At 35.6% G+C, this 23,197-nt stretch overlaps 1 protein-coding gene across 1 annotated transcript in view; it reads left to right on the top strand.

The window, feature by feature from the left end:
* Window positions 1–23,197, top strand: part of LOC306849358 (solute carrier family 12 member 5-like) — a gene marked incomplete at its 5' end in the record, with an annotated part of 58,589 nt that overhangs the window by 15,308 nt on the left and 20,084 nt on the right. Inside the window, 5 exons of the mRNA XM_079384316.1 lie at window positions 18,591–18,691; window positions 18,785–18,916; window positions 19,126–19,272; window positions 22,316–22,370; window positions 22,666–22,796. Coding sequence (XP_079240442.1) covers window positions 18,591–18,691; window positions 18,785–18,916; window positions 19,126–19,272; window positions 22,316–22,370; window positions 22,666–22,796 — 566 coding nt within the window. The remainder of the gene's footprint in view (window positions 1–18,590; window positions 18,692–18,784; window positions 18,917–19,125; window positions 19,273–22,315; window positions 22,371–22,665; window positions 22,797–23,197) is intronic.

Raw genomic sequence — 23,197 nt, forward strand, 5'->3', positions numbered from 1 at the left:
GTATATCAGATCTGGAGATACTTTGATTTGATTTGAAGTTTGGCTGTGCAGTGGGTCAATCCCTGCCCTTCAGTTACCCAGCACTACGATGTCTTTTCTTAAGTATCTCCAAATGTGCATTCATATAACATTGTACGTAGTTTAAAAGGAGCTGTGGAACACAGGATTTTTCTTGCTCTTTTGAAACAAACATCAACCATGAGCATATTAACATTAAACTGCCCACATGTGCATAACAATTCAATTCAGTATTCAGCAACTTGGCCCACCTAGTCACGATAAAGTAATCAGATGTAGGATAAATTATTTCAGAGACACAAGAATAAAATACTAATTTCCAGATACATGGGAGGTTCCGCCATAATTAGCTCATTCCATAAAATTTCAATTATCAATTAAAATTATTAAATAATACATAAGTAAAATTACAAAAGATTTTCAATTTACAATAAATGGTGTTCTTTTGTACTTTTTATTAATTATTGAATCCTGACAACAAAGAAGGACAGCTGTTTTTAACATTGATGATAATAATAAGAAATGTTTCTTGAGCAGCAAATCATCATATTAGAGTGATTTCTGAAGGAAAATGTGACACTGAAGACTGGAGTAAAGATGCTGAAAATTCAGCTTTGATCACAGGAATAAATTACATTTTAAAATATATTCAAATAGAAAACTTGTTTTAAAATAAAATAATGTACCGTTTTTAGTGTATTTTGATCAAAGTAGCTTTGGTAAGCATCAGATACTTTCAAAAACTTTGAGCTATAATGTAATTATAGAAGTCTTAACTGCTAAATATTGATAAAAGCAATAATATGCTGTTTTTACTTTTTCTAATGCTTCTGTTATGTTCTGTTGTAATATTTCAACTTCAGTAAAACCATTGTCAGGTTACAAAACTTTTTTTTTCTTTTTAAGTGAAAAATAGTAATATAAAATTAAATTATAGCTTTAAAAGAGAAGTTCACTTCCAAAATGAAAAGTTCCTGATAATTTACTCAACCGTCTTGAAATTGAGTCATCGGAAATCGGTAATTTTCTAAGAAAAATACAAATTTATATACTTTTTAACCACAAATATTCATCTTGCACTAGCTCGAATTCACGCATTACGTAATCACGCATGTGTGACGTTGATGGAAGTACCGACCTAGGGTACTTCTCAATTCTTATTTGTGCATCCTCGTTTCCTTTCCTTGCGTCCTTTCCTAGCATCTTAGCTCCACCCCTTCAGGATACGAGGGAAGGATGCACATAAAAGACGCGAGGATGGAGGAATTGAATCAAGTGAAATGATATATCCTCGATCACTTTAGAGCGTGATCAGCTGCGCAAAATGGATCTGCCCTTATGTTGTTAAAGTTTGTTTTTTAAGACTTTCAAAATAAACATTAATAAAGCAAGATGCCCTGTTGAAATATATGACATGTATGGTTTATTTAAATTGCAAAGGTAAAATATAAATTAAAAATTATTACAACAGATGAGAAGGGGGAGGAGAATTTACACGTGCGTCAGGTTTTTCGATGAAAAAGACTTCCGCATAGGATACACCTGTGTATCCTCGCTCATAGCTCCTTTGGAAGGCTCCTCACTCCTCGTTCCTCGTCTCCTCACGGTGCAATTAGAGAATTGAGATGTCCTTCAAGATGGCTAAGCTCGATCGGTTTCCGGGTCATAGGATGGAGGACGGAGGAGCGAGGAAGCGAGGAGGGATATTGAGAAGCACCCCTAGTGTTTACAAAGCGAACATGCGAAGAAAGTCAAACGCCCTTTACAAAAAAAGGTAAAACAATGATGTCAGACGTTTTTGAAATTGGAGGATGGAGTTTTTTTGCCCTACCCTATCTTTCTGAACCGGAGTACATAGACGAAGAGACTTTTCCAACATGATTACACAATGCGTGAAGTCATGCATGCACATCGCAGAACTAGTGCAAGACAAGCATTTGTGGTTAAAAAGTATATACATTTTTCTCTTTTTTTAAAGAATATGACTGATCGTTTAGCTAGATAAGACCCTTATTCCTCGGGCTGGGATCATGTAGAGCTCTTAGAAGCTGCATTGAAACTACAATTTAGACATTCAACTCATTGGCCTCAATTTAAGTTGGCTATAAGGAGAAAATTCCTGGAATGTTTTCCTCAAAACACTGTTTTCATTGCAGCTGAAGAAAGAAAGACATGAACATCTTTGATAACATGGAGGTAAGTAAATTATCAGGAAATTTTCATTCTGGAAGTCAACTAATCCTTTAAGGTACTGATATTATAAAAGGCTATGCAAAATAAAATGTGACAAAAGTCTATCATATGGCACCTTTAAAGTTTAATTTATTGCAAATAAATGTTCTCAGTGTGGATGTTTAACTTTGCTGCATTGAAGGACCCGGTTTGACAGGCTAGTGAAGGTATGTTATGATTAAGACGTTGAATACCAGTCAACTCTTTGTTGTTACTTAGCAACCTGTTCCTTGGCAACGCTTTACTTGTCCTTCGGCAACCATTGATTTAATTCAGAATGACTGTTCCCCCTTCACTCCCATGCTGTGTCATCTCTAAGTCAATGTAAGTCTTGGGACCAATGAACCTAGACATTAAAGAATGTTCTGCATTCACATTTGACATTGAACTGTTCTCTGCTGTAAGTGTTAAAAAACTGCTGCGTCAGAGCACCGATGCTGTACAGAATTCACATTCGCTACAGTACTGTATAAAAAGTACGACTTTTTATATGGCCATGAATCTGTTCAGATAAGCAGCATCTATGAGAGGTGCGTTTCGACTGGCAGACTGCAGCATGAGGAGTGCGAGACAGCTGGGGGATTTCATCAGAGAGTCTGCGACAGGGAACAAGAGTGGGAGGAAGATGAAGACAGAGAAAAGGAAGGAGAGAGATGTTACTCAGGCCAACAGCAGCACCTTTGCAGCTCTGCAGCACTTTGTGTGTCAGTACCTCCGGTGGAACATTAATCTGACAGCTGTGGCCGTGTGTCTGCGCGTGCCTTTGTACTTGTGCGCTAACGTTCAGGTGGCCTATTTACTGAAATTAATGCAATTTCTGGCATGCCACGGTCACCCACTCCGCATGTGGGATAATCCTAGTGAGACACACTTCTAGTAAATCCTTTGAACGCTAGTGTAAACTGTCCATTTTGGGATGAATCTACCACGTGAGAGAGACAACCTGTGCTGATCTAGTCTTTGCTGGTGTTTTAAACAATCTGCTTTTTAAATGGACCCATATATAGTGGCATTCAATTGTCACATCAAATTGTGCTATTCCTGTACTGTATCTATAGTGCTATTTGTATTGTAGTAAGCCTCATAGGTCTGTACTGTAGAGAACCTTGTAGATCTGCTATGAACCAGACCCTTGTGAAAAAGAAGTGCACTTAATTGTATGTGCACTTGTAGTGTACTTCAAATCTTAAAAGTATATTTTTTAAAAACTGTACTTGAAGATTATATCATATTAATGGAAAATATGGGCACTTAGGTATACTTGAAGAGAGTAAATTTTTTTAACACACTTGAGTATACTTCTTAAAGTACCCCTATTTTGAATTTTTGAAAATGACCTTTCATGCAGTGTGTAACACAGCTCTAAGTGAATGAAAACATCCTGCAAAGTTTTAAATCTGAAAGTGCTCCGTGTATAAAGTTATTGTCTCTCAAAAGAAAGAGTCGACTCTGAATCATTGAAACAAGTCGTTTTTTAAAACGAATCCCAAGCCATTTCATGTTGACGTCAACATGAAACATTAGCATATTGCCCATCCCCGCTTGTTGGTTGGTCTTTTCCCGTTGGTCTGAATGAAAATGCAAAATCATTCTTTGCCACTAGGCACGACTTTTGGGGCTGTAAAACTAGCAATTTCCCCGGTAACATTGTACACAAAGCAGCACTGCACTCACAAACTCTGCTTTATCAGGCATTACAGGCATGATGAAATAAAAATGAGACCAATCACCGCAGATTAGCGTCACGCAAAGGAGGGGTTTGAAAAATTTATCGTTTAGCGAAACGTCTGGGAGTCATTGAGCAAGTAAGGTAAAAAATAAATGCATATTATAAGACAATGAAAGTGTTTTTTGACCTTGCATGCATGCCAGCCTATTGTTGGGGACTCCCAAAACAGAGCACAAATGAAGATATTTTTAATTAAAACTGAGAGCTTTCTGACACTGCATAAACAGCAAAGCAACTACCATGTTCAAGGCCCAGAAAGGTAGTAAGGACATCGTTAAAATAGTCCATGTGACATCAGAGGTTCAACTGTAATTTCTGTTTGCTGTCTATGCGAGGTCTGAAAGCTCTCAGATTTAATAAAAAATATCTTAATTTGTTTTCCGAAGATGAACGAAGGCCTTATGGGTTTGGAAAGACATGAGGATGAGTAATTAATGACAGATTCATTTTTCTGTGAACTATCCCTTGTCCTACTCAAGTGAGTCAAGAAGCACTCTTAAGTTCAGGTAATTGCATTTAATATAAATTTAAACAGCGTTACTTTTTCCATTATTTGCAATTAACATGCAAATAAGTGCCTGAAAACATTCAGTTCTCACTTAAGAATTCAAGAATGCTTTTTAAGTGTGCGTCTTTTTCACATGGGAATATTATCTTATTGACCTATAGTGTCAATAAGATGTAGTGAGTCTGTAGTGAGTCTTATAGGTATGTAATGAACCATTTAGGTAAGTAGACAAAGACAACTTATTGGATATGTGGTGAGCATTACAGGCTTTTAATGATTCATATACTGTAGGTCTATAGCAGCTGAGTAAGCAACATCAACCATGTCCTCTAATGAACTCCAAAATAATTGGTTAGTCCTTTCTAAACTGCCTCATAAAATGCATTTTTAAGCATAGTAAGTGTATTCTTGACATAAAATGGCAGGTCTTCAACTATACTGCACTATATTCTAACAGCATAATTTAAATACTTTAAAATTTGCAAAGAATATTCTGGTTTAGTGTATGCATGTACATGACACTTTTACACACAACAACTTATTGTTCATTCAAGCTGTAAATTTTATTTTGCCAAGGAATCAAACCTGTGGTTGTGGCATTGCATAACATTAGAGCCACAAAATATGCATATGCACGTATATATGTATTTGAATATTATATATTGTCTGTTTCACTGATCCACAATCACATTCATTGTAATGGCAGTGCTGAGGGATCTCTGCAGAATGTCGCACGCTGCAGCTGCAGCACTGCCTTTGGCTATGGTCTCCACACACAGCTGCGGTCCTCTCTGCGTTTCTGACTTGTGGTCTGGACAGTCATTGTGTAAGCCTTGAGTCACTGAATTGGTGGTGAGCTCTCCTGGGGAACATGAAGGTTTGTGTCAATAATGCTCACACACACCACACAGGATTTGAGGGCAAAGACTGTGAACGACCAAAGATTTAGACACAGAACAATGCTTGCCATTGTTGCACAGAACCTTTTGACTCTGACTTTTATAGCACACTGCAAAACAGACAAGTATTACAAAATTAAAGAGCCTATACACTTTAGATAAGTTTGTGAATATCTGGATTTCTGCATAAATATACAGTAGTCTGATCTTAGTTTAATGCACAGTTGAAGACAAGCACAATCTGGCTATACTGATAACACGCAAACAGTTGAACTTTTCACATTCTTACTGAATACTTTAAGTAATCATTCACAATGTAGTGTGGAAAAAGTAAGTGAACCCTTGAATTTACTTACTTAGATCTTCCTTCTTGGATCGCACATCTCTTTCAGGTTATGCTTCAGAATCTGAATTGGCTTAAGGTTAGGACTCAGAAAAACACATATTTTCTTGTTTTTCAGTCATTCATTATTTGATTTACTTGTGTGTTTTGGGTCATTGTCTTGGCTGTCCTTATACAGTATTCTCCACTTCAAGGCTTTTGAATTCCTTCAAATGAGCATATATTGAAATATTTGTGATGAGATATATATATATATATATATATGTATGTGTGTGTGTGTGTGTGTGTGTGTGTGTGTGTGTTACTTTACATTGTAATAATATTACTGTTTTTATTGCATTTCAATTGTGAGATAAAAAGCCTCAATTATCTTTTTTATTGTATATGAAGGACTGCAAGATATTCTTTTTTCCCTCACAATTCTAAGTTTACATCATGGAATCAAAAATTTTAAACGTAATTGCAACATTTTAAATCACAACTGAAACATTTTTTTCTCATCATTCATTTTTATTTCACAATTCTGATTGTGAGATATGTTTTGTTTCGTATATCTTTTTATTCTTGCAATTCTGAGAAAAATAGTCAGAACTGCATGGTATTAACACACAATTGTGAAATAAAAACAAATATAAGATCTATTTGAATATTTTCTGTGTCATTTGATCCTTCAGAAATCATGCTCATTTGCTTATCAAGATTATATTTGTCAAAATCACAGTATACATTTTTGGACAATTGTGCAACCTTCATAAAATTGGTAAACTGATGGATCTGGTAAAATATGGAGCAATATAATTTTGTCTATTTCAAGTCCAAAAAAATAAAAAATAACTAGGATTTTTGGTAAGTGTTATCAGGTTGCTGAAAACTGGTAGATTTATGTAATATTTTATTGGTAACATGGTCTGCCACCTGAAAAAGTTTGAAAACCGCCATGACGATCAAATATCTTATTATGCAAGACTAGTCAGCTCTTGTTTCTGAAACGCTCATTTAGATCCACCTCAAGACATTCACAGCACATACAGACGAGCTTATGACATGACCCTGGAGGGCTTCTCAATCAAATCTCCACCATATGTCCAATTCTGTGCTTGTGAATTCAGACAGTTTGTATGTTTTGCCCACACTGAAGCCTTCCGCCATTAAGTATGTTTGGATTAAGCCAGTTGGCAAAGTGTTACTTTCTATGTCACCAACTCCACATTGCTAGCTCCATGAATCAGCACTTTTGGCTTGAGGATAAATGCTTGTATATTCAGTCCAACTGCTGAGAGAAAAAAGCATTTAAAAGATACGCACCAAAACAGACCTGTTAGAAATGTCATTTTCCCAAGTCTAGGTTAATTTCTGCTGCATTAAATACACTTGAGAACTGTGAAAGAGAGTTGACATGCCTCAAGCTCTTCTCTTATAATGTCTCTATTTCTCCACCTTTATTACTTCTCTTGTCAGTTTTCCCGAAAACAAAGCCTCTCATTGCAGCTTATTAGCAGACATCATCTGATTCCATATTTAATATTTCAGGTCTTTAACTGTCTTTTATCATCAAAGCTCCTGAATCTGAGGATCAGCAGTTATTTAATTAACTTTTGTACAATCACTGGTTTCTTTTCTCCTTTACTCAAGACTAAATGGATGTGACCTAATATCATGGTGAAAAGGGATCCACGTAACAAACAGGAAATCTGGGGCTTAATCCTGTTTGGGTTATTTTCTTTGACTCTGCCTGTTTCAGGATTGACCCAGATGCTGTCCCTATGTTCTGCCCCCACTTTCTGTCTAGATCTGATAAAACTCGTGCTGAAACAACTGTAGATCAACCAGTAGAATTTGGTGTTGCCATAGGTTCGATTCTCAGGGAACACACTGGCCAATGAAATCTTGAATCAATTGTAAGTTCTTGATGAGAACTCATCAAGAACTCACAATTCACACTAAATTGGTCAATTCATCTTTTAGTGCTTAATCCTGTTCTGTACACAGCAAGAACAAAGTTCAGTAAATTAAGGGATTGACAACCGCAATCTACTACCGAATTGATTCCCCAAAAAATGTGGGTTCATTTACAGAAATTCACACAGTGTGTATGAAACCATATTGAAAAACAGATCAGAGTTGTAAACTGTAAAAAAAAAAAAAAAAAAAAAGTTGAGCCAACTTAAAATTTTAAGGCAACCAGCTTCAGCAGATTTTTGAGTTCTCTCCGTTTATTTTTGTAGGAGATTCTCAACTTTTTGTTGTATCAACTTAAAACAACAAGTTGAGAAAACTCAAAAATCAGCTGAAACTGGTTGCCTTAAAATTTTAAGTTGGCTCAACTTTTTTTTTTACAGTGTAGTCAAATCACAGGGAACAAGGTACATCTTGACTCATTAGTGTTGTCAGATCTAAAATAAGAACAATGCATAATAAATGCAAATCCAAATGCAATATCTTGGAAAACAAACCTCATACGCAAAATATTGTGTCCTGCACCTGCCTACTTTACTGGATCAATTTATGAGCCGAGCCCAAACAACAAGCCTAAAGCCCAAATAATCATCACTTAGAGTGGACATGGCAACCCTTCAAGAGCATGCTCTTATATTTCCAGCCTTCCAAACATAAAACACGACAGCTCTGTTGGTGGTTTAGTTCAAATGGCTGAACATTATAAGACTTTTGTAGCTGTAATATTACTTTGGTTAAAAATAATGGATACCAAACGTGTGAGACAGCAAAACGTTGCTATTATTACTGCTTGCTATGAGTGTTGTCAATCAAGGCAGTTTCGAGAGTGAGTTCTGTTTTGTATAAACACAAAATGATAATTCAGCAGATTCGCTCCCGTATTTAAAAGGATAGTTCACCAAAAAATTGAAATTCTGTCATCAATTACTCACCCTCATGTCGTTCCAAACCCGTAAGACCTTTGTTCATCTTCAGAACACAATTTAGATTTTTTTTATAAAAAACCTGCGTTGACAGCAAAGCAACTACCACGTTCAAGGCCTTGAAAGGTAGTAAGGATGTCAATAAAATAGTCCATGTGACATCAGTAGTTCAAGATTAGCGAACGGGTTTGGAATAGCATGAGGGTGAGTAATTAATGACAGAAATACATTTTTTGGGTGACCTTTAAACGTGGTTGTTACTCCTGAAACTTTACAGTGTGTATGTGGCCAAATACTCAGAGAAGATAAATAGCTTCTCTACAGGAGATTCTCAGATCAAAAATAACTATCAATCCCTTGATGATGCATCATAGTAGAGAATGCTTGTCAAAACAGCGATTTAAAGAAACCTTGATCTGACATCCATCCTATATAATCACTAATGTGATGACTGGCTCTTAAAAACAAAAGTTCTTTATTGGCATCTGTGGTTCTATGACGTTTAACATCAATAGAGAATTTCCATTGCACAAAATGTTCTTTATAGTGGAAAAAGTTTCTGTAGATCTTTAAAATATTCTTAACACTTAGTAAAAATGGTTCTTTTAAAAACTGTTCACTGAAAGGTTCTTTGGGGAACCAAAAATGGTTCTTATATGGCATCATTGCAAAAACCCCTTTTTGGAACCTTTATTTTAAAGAGTGTGGAGGATCATTTGCGAGAAACAGTGAATTCTGAGTGATCAGGGCAAGCAGTTCTTGCAGTTTGGCTCTCTGTGTATATAACTAGACAAAGACCTTTGTCCTGAGGGAAAGCTGTGTTGCACTGAGTGCCATCATGATTAAAAAGGGATATCATTTAACGTTACTAGCATAAAATGAGGAAAGAGTAGACTGGAGTGCTGTTCATGAAACAAAATAAATTGTTTTCTGAACCACAATACCTTTTTCAGTAAACAAAGTTCAGTTATGTCTTTGGTCATGACCCAGAAGTGATGCAATGTTATTGAGTTCTTCTCAAGAAACCGGATAAGGTTGGCATTATAGAAAATAGAGGATGTATAAAAAAGGCAGTAATGAAAAGAATCTCTAGGGAGCTGACTGTTTTTTTTTAAATACTGAAATTAGTAAGATTTATCTTGTAAATTTGGATCATATTTGATTATTTCTACATCTTCTTTCTTGTATAATCCCCTCTATTTTCTTTTCAGTTTTTCTTTTCACTTTAGTTCAGTTTTCATCAGTGTAGTAAAAGTTTTTTATGGTGTTTCCCTAGTAAAAAAAAAAGTTATATATTTAAAATACATTTATTTCACACTAAGTAGATTAGATTAGATTAGATTAGATTCAACTTTATTGTCATTGCACATGTAAGGTACAGGGCAACGAAATGCAGTTAGCATCTAACCAGAAGTGCAATAAGCAGAGGTACAGGATATACAGTGCCTACAATATGTTACATATGTACAGAATATACAGATAAGGCAGTAGTACTATGGACATAATTTACAAGTTTTTAAATACTATCAGTATGATATACAGATGGGTGATATGAACATACTATACAGATGGATTGTGCAGTAAATGTATGTACACTATGAGCAAAAACTATGAAAATAATTACAAATGGATATGAATAAGCTATAAATTAAGATATATAAATACTAGTGCAATGAACATTGAAAGTGCATAGAAATAAAAATGTACAGTACATAGTACTCAGTGTAGATTGGTTGTTGTTTTTTTGTTTTGTTTTTTTTAATCGATTTAATGATGGGGAGGGGTGAAGAGTTTGTAGTGGTGTGTGAGGGGGGTATCATTGGGCAGAGTTTAGTAGGGAAACAGCTGTTGGGAAAAAGCTGTTCCTGAGTCTGCTTGTCCTTGTTCGGAGGCTCCTGAAGCGCCTCCCAGAAGGCAGTAAGTTAAACAGTCTATGGTCAGGGTGAGGAGTCCTTAAGAATGCCGCGAGCTCGACGTAAACAGCGTTTTCTCTGGACGTCCTCAATGGCAGGAAGTGGTGTCCCTGTGATGCGTTGGGCGGTTTTCACCACCCTCTGTAGTGCCTTGCGGTCAGCAGCTGAGCAGTTCCCATACCAGACTGTGATGCAGTTGGTCAGGATGCTTTCAATTGCACACCGGTAGAAGTTCCGCTGGATGATTGGAGACAGGTGGTTCTTCTTCAGTGTCCTAAGGAAGAAGAGGCGTTGGTGAGCCTTCTTGACTAGGCTGGATGTGTTGGTGATCCAGGTCAGGTCCTCCGAGATGTGGGTTCCCAGGAACTTGAAGCTGGAGACACGTTCAACAACCATCCCGTTAATGTGGATGGGGTCATGCGTTCCACTTTTCTTCTTCCTGAAGTCCACAATGAGTTCCTTTGTCTTGCTGGTGTTGAGGAGCAGGCTATTGTCAGCACACCTTAACTATACTTTAGATTTGAAGTATAGTTCAAATCTAAAATATGTTTTAATGACACCATTGATGAGGATTGTTTGATCTTAGAATAATATCGGTCTTTAAATGCAAGATATTTCAACCTGAAATATACTTGCAATAGTTCCTCTTTAGCACAATCAAATATACTTCAGTATATCTTTAGTTGGACATTCTTCCGAACAATTCAAATGCATAAGTACAAAATTACTTGTTCCAATTTAGCAGACTTCAGCATCAAAAGTCAATGAACAATTCTAATCAAGCAAATAAAAGACATCTCATCTATGAGGGAACCGAACAAGAACAAGAAGATCCAACAAATTCTAGGACTTCTGGATGCAGCATTTCTTCCCTAATGCAAACTGACCATTTAACAAGTGCCTTTAACCACCAGGACCAAACGGAAGTAAAGGAGGCTTTACTTGAAGTAAATCAAATAAGACTGGATCTGTGAGTCATACAATGACACCAAGGTGTTTTGTTGAGGGCCGTGTTGTTTTCCCAAACAACAAAACATGATTCACTAAAGATCTGAAGGATCTGCTGAGCCAAAAGGTGGCCTGAAGACAAAAGGAGGAGGCAAAGAGGATACAGGAAGACATGAATATGGCACTTGAGATAGGGGAGAAATGATAACAGCACAAGTGTGATTGCAAACTTAGTCAGAACAGCACGAAGGAGGTGTGGAGTGGGAAGAAAACCATCACCAACTGCAAACTGGCCAGTGGCCATGCATTAAAGCAAAGCTTGTTTTCTTCAAATTTGGTTTTCAGTTGCCCACTATAACCCTTTCATGCAGCGAGGACACCAAAGCCTCCATCCCACTCCTTCAGTCTCAGGCTGCCTATCTCTGCTGATCAGTTGTGAAGGGAATTGAGGAAGCTCCACACAGCAGCACAGCCTGATATAATCAGCCTCAGGGAGATTGAGACACAAGCTAACCAATTCTGCAGGCTTCTCAAACACCTGCTCTCTCCTTCAGTTAGATAAAGGTGCTTCAATTCAGAAGCTGACAAAGATGACATTCAGCCTTTGGGAATATACAGGCTCTCAGATCATGAAATCCTTTAAGGGGCTGGACCCGAAATAGCTTGAATCCCTGGCCATCTAAACTGGATTCATTGCAGCTTGATGGTCTGATCTTCATGCTCCAGAAGATCCCATTTTTGCCCACTTCTGGACTTTGGGTTTGTCAGAATGTTTTTTTTTAGATCTCACATTTGGGTATCGCCCCTTCTGAAAAAGAAAATAACTGTACTGAATCAGAATCAGAATCAGCTTTATTCACCAAGTGTGCGCGAAAACACGAGGAATATTTTTCTAAAAGACTGCACTTGCAGATAATATAACACTTTTATAATGTTTCTTAACACACTTAAGTACACTTTTAAATTTACACTTATAATGTCAAATTAAAACCTTTAGCACATTTTAAATTATTTTACTAGTCATCCTTTAAAGAAGTACATTTATTTTGATATGTTGACTAAATTACATGTGAAGTACTTGATAAAGTGTGTTATTCAATATTACATTTAAGGATATTATATTTGAAATGTAGCTAAATTGCAACTTTATCATAACAAATGTGCAATTACAAACATTTATTTGCAATTATATGCCTTTGTACATTTATGTGTGCTTAAGTGGGTCAAAAAAGCACTGCTAAGTTAATATAAATTTAAACTGTAAACATTTTCATTTAATTGCAAAAAAGTGCCTGATAATATATAAATACAAAATAAGTATATTCATAATAAGTGCTTATAAGTGTACTCATTTGTCAAAAGAGTCAGCACATGGATCCTACACACCATAAATATTTAGAGTTATGAAGTGCTGAATGTGTTATGAAGTACTGAACACTAAATGTGACCACACAAATGCAAGAGAAAAAGAAAGGGGCAGGCAAAACATTAAAAATTAAAAAGCAGATTACTTTGTCATGGGCTGAAATGGGCTTTGAAAAGCAGATTTTAAAACTGTGGATTATAGAAAGGCAAAGGTGCTTAGAGGGAACGAGAGCAGTGCTGTCTTAATTTCACTGAGCATTCCCATATTAACAGATGGATCTGAGCAACATGGCTGTTTATTTGTAGTTTTTGTATTTTCGCTTTTTATAGTACACTGGGGCTTTGACTTTTTATTGCTTTGTTTTATTGTTGTTTTATATTCGTTTTATGCTTTCGTATTAAATGTGCTGATGTAACAACAATGAACTTTTACTGTTACAATTATCCCTCAACAGTGACCATTAGCATTTTTTAATGTTTCTGAGCCATATCGTAACAGCATATGAGCTCAATAAAGAGCCAACACCCCAACTGTGGAAGTCAGACAAAGTCAAATATGATAGACAGTCTGTTTTGCCAAACATAAGTTTAATTGCTAGCACTGTACAAAGCAGCAAACAACAACTAGTGAGCAACTAGTTCCTTGTGAAAAAGAAGTGTGCTTGCTTGTATTTAATGTGCACTTGCAATACTATAAATTCTATTTTATTTTATATTACTTTTTTAAGTTTACTTAATTGTGTTAGAAAATAAATAAAGTCATGGATTTGTACTTACTTTAAGTATACTTAAATTGCCTTTTATTTCATATTTATATTATCTGCAAATACAGTTTTTTTAAATAAACTTTTTTTTATAAATTATACAAACATAATTTTATGCTAAAGTGTACTTTTTTCACAATAGCTGCAAAGCTAAACTGCATGAAATAAGAACATCATGCTCATGTTCTGCTTCAGCCTACTCAGCCTACACATTTTGCTCATCACTAATTAGCATTTACTTATTTAGACTTTGATGGGCTGTATAAATGAAATATGCATAAAGTTACCATGAATTTCTTCCCTTGATCTGCTGTAGGCTTTGACTGACTCATCATGCTAATCACACATGCTGATGTGCAAGTGTTGACTGTTTGGTATGAAGAAGAGGGAAGTGCTATAAGTATGGACTGATGCACTAATAATTTCACCAAGTTTAGCTATTAGCAATATTACTGACATATCAGTACTACTAAGTTATCATTTAGCTAGTACTTTTACAAATAGGTGACTTATATTATACTTAGAAACCGCCTAGAATGACATGGCATTATGTGTGATATGGCTTGAATATAATTTGATCGCATACAGTTTATAGATAATAATAAATAGAACAGGCCAGAGGCCTGAGGTGTGTGTACTGTGTGTGTGTTTCTAATAGTGCAAAGACAGTGTAGAAAAAGTGGTGGAAAGAATAGCTCTAAGAAAACTACAAGCATCAGCTACCTGCTCTTGCCTCTGCAACATCGCAGAACCAGAGACATAAAATGGACAGCAGGGCAAAGTCAGCAGACCCCCTCATCTAGCAAGCTTTGATATCTGTATGATATGATGTCTGTAATAAGTCTAGAGATGCTCCGAGTCCCTTCTGGGGTTGTAACAACAAACCAAATGCTTCTGTTATAAATTTCACCACACAGCATGCAAGATGTCAGAGATTAGGATCTATCTCAATCTGTATACCAATCTTTTTCTCATTGTGAGTCTGCTGGGGTTGTGGGATGGTGTATCAAGAGAGCCAGAAGTAGGAGTTTTTGCAAAGATTAGAGAGAAAAGAAACATATACAGTAGGAACCAAGTGCTATACCAGGATGATTCATGCGTTTTCAAACTGAGACCAGGGATGCCTAAATGAAATATTTGGCTTTAAATCATTAAAGTACTACAACCGTAATTCCGGAATTGTTGGGACATTTTTTAAATTTGAATAAAATGAAAACTAAAAGAATTTCAAATAACATGAGCCAATATTTTATTAACAATAGAACATAGATAACATAACAAATGTTTAAACTGAGAAATTTTACAATTTTATGCACAAAATAAGCTCATTTCAAATTTGATGCCTGCTACAGGTCTCAAAATAGTTGGGACGGGGCATGTTTACCATGGTGTAGCATCTCCTCTTCTTTTCAAAACAGTTTGAAGACGTCTGGGTATCGAGGTTATGAGTTTCTGGAGTTTTGGTGTTGGAATTTGCTGCCATTCTTGCCTGATATAGGTTTCCAGCTGCTGAAGAGTTTGTGGTCGTCTTTGACGTATTTTTCATTTAATGATGCGCCAAATGTTCTCTATAGGTGAAAGATCTGGATTGCAGGCAGGCCATTTCAGCACCCAGACTCCTCTGCTATGAAGCTATGCTGTTGTAGGAGCTGCAGTATGTGGTTATGCAATGTCCTGCTGAAATACACAAGGCCGTTCCTGAAACAAATGTTGTCTGGAGGGGAGCATATGTCTAAAAACTTTATATACCTTTCAGCATTCATAGTGCCTTCCAAAACATGCAAACATACCGTATGCACTTATGCACCCCCATACCATCAGAGATCCTGGCTTTTGAACTGAATGCTGATGACTGGAAGTTCTCCCTCCTCTTTAGCCCGGATGACATGGCGTCCGTGATTTCCAACAAGAATGTCAAATTTGGACTCGTCTGACCATAGAACACTTTTCCACTTTGAAACAGTCCATTTTAAATGAGCCTTGGCCCATAGGACACAACGGGGCTTCTGGACCATGTTCACATATGTCTTCCTTTTTGCATGATAGAGCTTTAGTTAGCATCTGCAGATGGCATGGTGGATTGTGTTTGCCGACAGTGATTTCTGGAAGTATTCCTGGGCCCATTTAGTAATGTCAATGACAGAATCATGCGGGTGAATAATGCAGTGTCGTCTGAGGGCCCGAAGACCACGGCCATCCAACAAAGGTCTTCAGCCTTGTCCCTTACGCACAGAGATTTCTCCAGTTTCTCTGAATCTTTTGATGATGTTATGCACAGTAGATGATGAGATTGGCAAAGCCTTTGCAATTTGACGTTGAGGAATGTTGTTTTTAAAGTATTCCACAATCTTTTGACGCACTCTTTCACAGATTGGCTAGCCTGCCCATCTTTACTTCTGAGAGACTCTGCCTCTTTAAGACATCTCTTTTATAGCTAATCATGTTACAGTCCTGATGTCTATTAACTTAATTAGTTGCTAGATGTTCTCCCATCTGAATCTTGTCAAAATTTCTTGCTTTTAGCCCTTTGTTGCCCCTGTGCCAACTTTTTTGAGACCTGTAGCAGGCGTCATATTTGAAAGGGGCTCATTTAGTGGATAAAAATGTACAAATTTTCTGTCTAAACATTTGTTACGTTCTCTATGTTCTATTGTGAATAAAATATTGCCTCATATGATTTGAAAGTCTTTTAGTTTTCATTTTATTTAAATTTAAAAAACGTTCCAACATTTCTGGAATTCGGGGTGCATATGAAGATGTCTGAAAAAATATAATATTTCTTTACTACTCATTTTGCCTAATGTTCAATGTGTAAACCTTAAAATAAAAACCTAGCTGTCAATATATATATGTATGTATATATATATGTGTGTATATATATATATGTATATATATATATGTGTGTGTGTATATATATATATATATATATATATATATGATTTTATGTTTAGCACAATTGACATAATCATGAGTATATACAGTCATAGTTAATCTCATGAAATGTAATTAATATGAGTATTAATGATTACATATAAAGTCATATATAAATAATCATAAAATGTTTCTGTTACACATATAACACATATAATTATTAAAATACATTTATATTTTAAAAATGAAAGTATGTGGTCACAGACCAACTCAACTTTTCTTCTTTGATCATATGCAATAGTGCTTTATGCATTTTTTAAGGCTGAATTTTACAAATGTTTCTAGCCTCAAAGGCAATAAAAGCATTCAGATCAACTGTGCTTGGTTTAAAAAAAGCTAAAAGCTTTAAAATAATCATCATTTATTGTGTCCTTGTATCTTAAACTACCATAGGAAGCACAAGGCTTTGCGGCATATTGATTCAGCGCTGACAGATGAAATTACAAGGTGGTGAATTGTGTGTTTAAAGGTCATAGGGTCGCAGGTCAATAAGCAAGCAAATGCTGTGAAAATTAAAATGTACAACATTTTGCCAGGAAGCATGATTAATTAAACTAATACATCAGATTAAACCGGGCAAGCAAAGAGGCAGGATTCCCTTGGCCATTTAATGGGCATGCTCCCACATATAATTATGTTAGAGAAGGCAGGGAAGCTGACAGCATACTAAAGAAATTACAATACGCACTACAATTTAGAAATACACACAATTAAAAACCATGACATATTTATAGGACACAACAGCATCGTTCTGAACCTGTGAGGGTTTATGTTGCACTTCAGAATTAAGCGATCAAAGGTTCCTGTGATAAAGGATGTGCGGCTGAAAGCGGTAGTGTAAAAATAGGCTCAGAACCGGGTTGTTGCTATGGAAGAGTATGTAGAAGTCCTGGAATTCCTCACCCACACACACACTGATACACAAGAAGTGCACCATGTTGATGCGCTCCTGTTTTTTCTTTACAGTTGTATTTATCCATCCCCTTCCTGTTCTTTTCTGTTAGATGGACAGGAAACTTGGGGTAATTGTTCTGTACACAGCACTTGTAGTTTGTGTGAGATGTGAGATTATCTGCAAATATTGTGAGACAAAGCTGTCTTGCAAAAACAGAACATTTTCAACCAAACATGCTTGTGATGTAAATCTGATGATACTGCTACAAAATCGTTGACGATGACATTGATCTTGCATGTAAGCAAATCCAGTGGGACCAATGTCTGACAAATTGCAAATGTATTATTGTTTGTATTTGATGTTGATTTTGATTAATTTAAAGCATAATGTAATTGTATTAATATAAATAATATTTTTAGAAAATTTTAAAACCTAACAGGAGTTTTGTGAGGAATTGTTTTTTTTTTTTTTTTTTTTTTTTGGGCTATGTAAGATTTTTCATTTATATATATCTATATATATATATATATATATATATATATATATATATATATGTATATATATATATATATATATATATATATATATGTATATATATATATATATATATATATATATATATATATATATATATATATATATTATATGCTCTCTTATGCTCACCAAGGCTGCATAGCTACAGTAAAAACATTAATATTGTGAAATATTATCACAATTTAACATAACATTTTTTTTATTTTAATATATTTTAAAATGTAATTTATTCCTGTAATGCAAAACTGAATTTTCAGCATCATTACTCCAGTCTTCAGTGTCAAATGATTCTTTACAAAACGTTCTAATATGCTGATATGCTGTTCAACAAACATCTCTTTTTATTATCAATGTTGAAAACTGTTTTTTATCCTTTTTTCATGATTCTTTGATGAATAGAAAGTTCAAAAGAATCTTTTGTAATTATATAAATACTGTATCTTTGTCACTTTTGACCAACCGAATGCATCCTTGCTGAATAAAAGTAATAATTTCTTTCAAAATATAATCTTGCTAACCCAAAACTTATAAAATTATTTGTAAGTGTCCTAAAGTGTTACAATTTGCATCCTTTGTAAATATATTCTATCTCAGATTCTAATAAACAATGTTTAATTCATGTATGTTCACAGGAGATGCGACATCCAAGGAGAGCAGCCCCTTTATCAACAGCAGCACCAGTGACGTAGAGAAAAGCCAGCAGTATGATGGGAAGAACATGGCCCTGTTTGAGGTAGTCCTCAGTGTTGCTAATGATTTAAAACAGTTAGAAATGAATGTGCAGTAGGTTTACACGTTTGTTTGTTTGTATGTGTGTGTTGTGTAGGAGGAAATGGACACCAGTCCCATGGTATCTTCTCTGCTGAGCAGCCTCGCCAACTACTCCAACCTGACGCAGGGCAGTAAAGAGCATGAGGAGGCAGAAAACAACGAGGAGGCGCGCAAGAAAACCGTGCAGGTGACAAGAACTCTTCCATTATCTCTGCAGACTGCCAAATCACTACTGACCGTTCTTTCATGATCCTCGGTCTTCTGTGTTGATGGATGGTAGCTACGCATTAACTGGGTGGATGTTGATTGACAAGCAGCCAAAATTGCCTTTTAACGATGCTGTGTATTGAGCATTATGTTCTATGGTGTCCTGATTACTGATTGGTTGATTGACAGGCTCCACGTATGGGCACCATCATGGGCGTTTACCTGCCATGTCTGCAGAACATCCTGGGGGTGATCCTGTTCCTCAGGATGACCTGGTTGGTGGGCGTTGGAGGCGTCTTGGGAACCTTCACCATTGTCTTCATGTGTTGCTCCACGGTCAGTCTTAAATGCACATACACTACAGGAGGCATGGGGGGTCCGGTATGCCAGTGGGTGGGACACACAAGCTCAAACACTCTATAAATAGGCACACTATCCTTCAGATCTGAATGTATTTTACACCGACAGAAAGGTCTGTTCAGGCCTGGAAAGCAGAATTCTTTATTACCATTATGCAGCAAGAGCCCCAGAGACTCCCTCTTCAGAGCGTAGGGTTTCCTTTTACCCCTCTGCTCCTTTAACTGGAGATTGCTTACAGTTATACAATCACTTTGTTGTAAGTCATTTTGGTGAGTGGGTTTGTGAGCATGCCAGACGGAGTTTCTGCCAAGAACATAAATGTAAATGCTTACATGAGGTGTTTGATTTCAGAGCTGTCAGTTTAGCACATGTCGCTCCTGCTGCTGGTGATTCTTGTGACGTGCGTAGGGCCCTATGAAATCCACTTGATTTTTTTTCTATTTATTTCTTTTATTTTTTCACCATTTTAAGTTGCGGTTTTTGTATTGATGGAGTCCATTTTAATAATTAGATTAAGTGTTAATAATCAAAAAGCATGTTTAAATAAATAACCATGAAACTTATACAAAACAACAAATGCAAAAAAAAATTATAATAATAATAACAAATTATTTTTTTTAGGGCCCATGAAATCTGTTTTAAATTTTCCCAAATTCTGATGTATTTTCCCAAATTCTGCATTTTCTGTTTTAATATTTATTGATTCCGATTTAAAGGTTTAATTCAGTTTTAATAATCAAAATGTGTGGCTAATTAATAAACCTTTAGCAATTTAATACATTTTTACATTTTGTACAATACTAGGGCCCTATGAAATATTTGTATTTATTTATTTGAAAATGTGTTTTATTGTTGTCTGTATTGGCAAACAAAGTGCTGCAAAACATAGCTGTAATTAGTTAAAACATGTAAGAAACATTTTTAATTGTGTGTGAAATCTTATGTTTTTTATAATTTTGTTATTATTATTGTTATTTTGAGAAGTACTTTACAATAGAAATATTTTTTCACAATTTCTTCAAGTTAAACCAAACTTATATTTTGTTGGTTGTAGTTAAGACCTTTTGTTCAAGATTATGTGTGTATCTGATGATACTTTTTAATCAAATGAAATAGTGAAATGCTGTTTAAGTGACCCTTAGAGTTCATGTGTTCATATCCTCATGTAATGAGACAGCAGATACTGAAAACAGCACTTGTTCACACAGAGACAAACAGAACATGTTCATATTTAAATAACAGTCTTTTTGCCGTTTAATATTCACATACACTAGTCCATATAATGATTTGATTAAATGTTAAGACCTGTTTTTTCTCCTTTTTTTCATCCTAAATTTTCCAAATTCGAAGTTACACCATTTTTTGACTGGATTCTGTGATTCTATCCACGTTTTCAGCATTCTGAAAATCATAGGCCCCTACGTGCGTGATTTAATGCATTATATGTGTGCTTGTGACACATATTAGTGAATATTTGCTGCAGTATTTTGTTTCAGCAGTATTATGTAAGTGAACGTGCAGTGGGGTCCCACTCTGAGCACTTTCCCCTCCTGTCATATCTGTTTTAATATTGTTTGATATAAAAAAGCTGAAAGCTGTCCCTTCAGATTCTACCACCATAAATCCCCCATAATGCCCTTCTGACCCTGCCAAACCCCAGGAAATGCACACACACTCACAGAATAATTCTGCCAAGCCACACTCACTAGTCATTGTCACAAGGTTTGTTTCGGTCCTGGCTGCTCTGGCAGTATATGAATACTTACAAATAAATCATATTCTAGCTTCGTGTTTTAGAGTTTGAGTACATCAGATATCATACACGTTACATGAGTGTAAAAATGTATGTGTGTATGTACTGTATGTTAAAGAATGCTGCCATTCAAAAGTTTGAAAGAAATTTAGGAAAGAGGAAATTAAATTGATCAAAAGTGACAGTAACGATATTTATAATATTATTTCAATTGCTTTTCATTAAAAAGAATCCTGATAAAAAGTATCATGGTTTTTGCAGAAATAATAAGCAACACAATTGTTTTCAACTTTGATAACAATCAGAAATGTCTCTTGAGCAACAAATCAGCATATTAGAATGATTTCTAAAGGATCATGTGACACTGTGTGATCATGTGATCATTAGAGACTACTTTAAAAAAAAAATTAAAATAAATACCTTAAAACATAAATCTTTCCCACCCCAAATTTTTTGAACAGTATTGTATATAGGTTGATGAAGACACAATAATATTTTTTTTTTAAATAATAATGACTGTTACCAAACAGGTTTCTCAAATTCTCATCCGTCATAGGTATACATGTAGCTCCACCTCAAACTCATGCCATTTGGTTGAGACAGTGTTACAGTGCTACAACATGCATATGGGCATTGTATGTAATATTGTATGTAATAATTTATTATGAAAATATTGACACTTTACAATAAGGTCTCATTTGTTAACATTGTTTAATGCATTTTCCTTACTCGAACTAACAATAAGCAATGCATTTTTTAATACTCCCTGTCAGTGTTAGCTAATAAAATACAGTTGTTCATTGTTGTTCATGTTAGTCCACAGTACATTAAGCAATGTTAACAGATACAACTTTTGTTTTTAAAAGTATGTTATTAAATGATTAAATTAATGTAAATACAGAATTTAATGTTAATGTTAACTTAGGTTAACAAATGAAACCTTATTGGCAAAGTATTTAATCAACAACAACAAAAAAACACAATAATGATACAATATAATTACAAAATTCATGTGTTTGTGCAGGGCTTTCACTTAAAATCAAGGGGCCTGATGGGACAAAATGATTATCCCCCCATTTCCTTAAGATCAATGAGTCAGCTATGTGGCTGTAAAACCCCCCTCAACCGCACAATGTCTTAATGTACTCAAGGTTTCTTTTCTAATAAATACATTTTTCTTTCACGAGTGACTGGAGGACTTGGGGGCCTCTTGTCTCTGTCACTCACTGTCCCCTCTGTATTGATCATTATTTACTCTATTTCCAGACTATGCTGACTGCTATCTCAATGAGTGCTATTGCCACCAATGGAGTTGTGCCAGGTGAGCAGAATTCAGCGTGTTTGTGTTTGTGTGCAGACACCCAGAGGACGGCCATCCTGTTGTTCTTCATGGGCAGTTAGCTACAGCGCACAGTACAGCTCCCAACTGTGCTGAAATCAGCTTCGCAGTCATAACTGTGTGGATGCATGTCTGTCTCTGTGTTTATTTGAAATAACCGCAACCTGTTAATGTGCCTCTTGTTTTCAAGAAATTTCAAGAAAAGAAAAATGCTATGACGGCGTGAAATGTTCTACTATGTATATGTCTAATGGTACATTTGTTTGTGCACTTACAGCTGGAGGTTCATACTACATGATCTCTCGTTCACTGGGGCCGGAGTTTGGAGGGGCCGTTGGTATATGTTTCTATCTTGGCACCACTTTTGCAGGAGCCATGTACATCCTGGGCTGCATCGAAATCCTGCTGGTACGTTTTCATTGCTATATATAATTTTCATTTTTCATTTTAAAGCAAAATTAGCTGACAAGTCTTTCAGGCAATGATAACCATAATTCACATCTTTTTTCTTAAATTTGTATAACAAAATAATGTGCATTTATAAAATACTTTTATTGTAAATGACAAGTAACTTTTAATGTATACTCTGAATAAGTATTATTCACAGTTTTGATATTTGTGCAGTACTTGAACATTAATTTTGCACAACGTCACCCCAAACTTCATGGTTCACCCCAAAATGAAAATTATATCTTCTTTAACTCACCTTTAACTTGTTTGTCATTCCAAACCTGGGTTTCTTTATTCTGTTGAACACACACACACAAAAAAGATATTTTGAAGGATATTGGTAGCCAACTAGTTGCTGG

Source organism: Barbus barbus (genome assembly GCF_936440315.1).
Source record: "Barbus barbus genome assembly, chromosome: 29".
Lineage (NCBI taxonomy): Eukaryota > Metazoa > Chordata > Actinopteri > Cypriniformes > Cyprinidae > Barbus > Barbus barbus.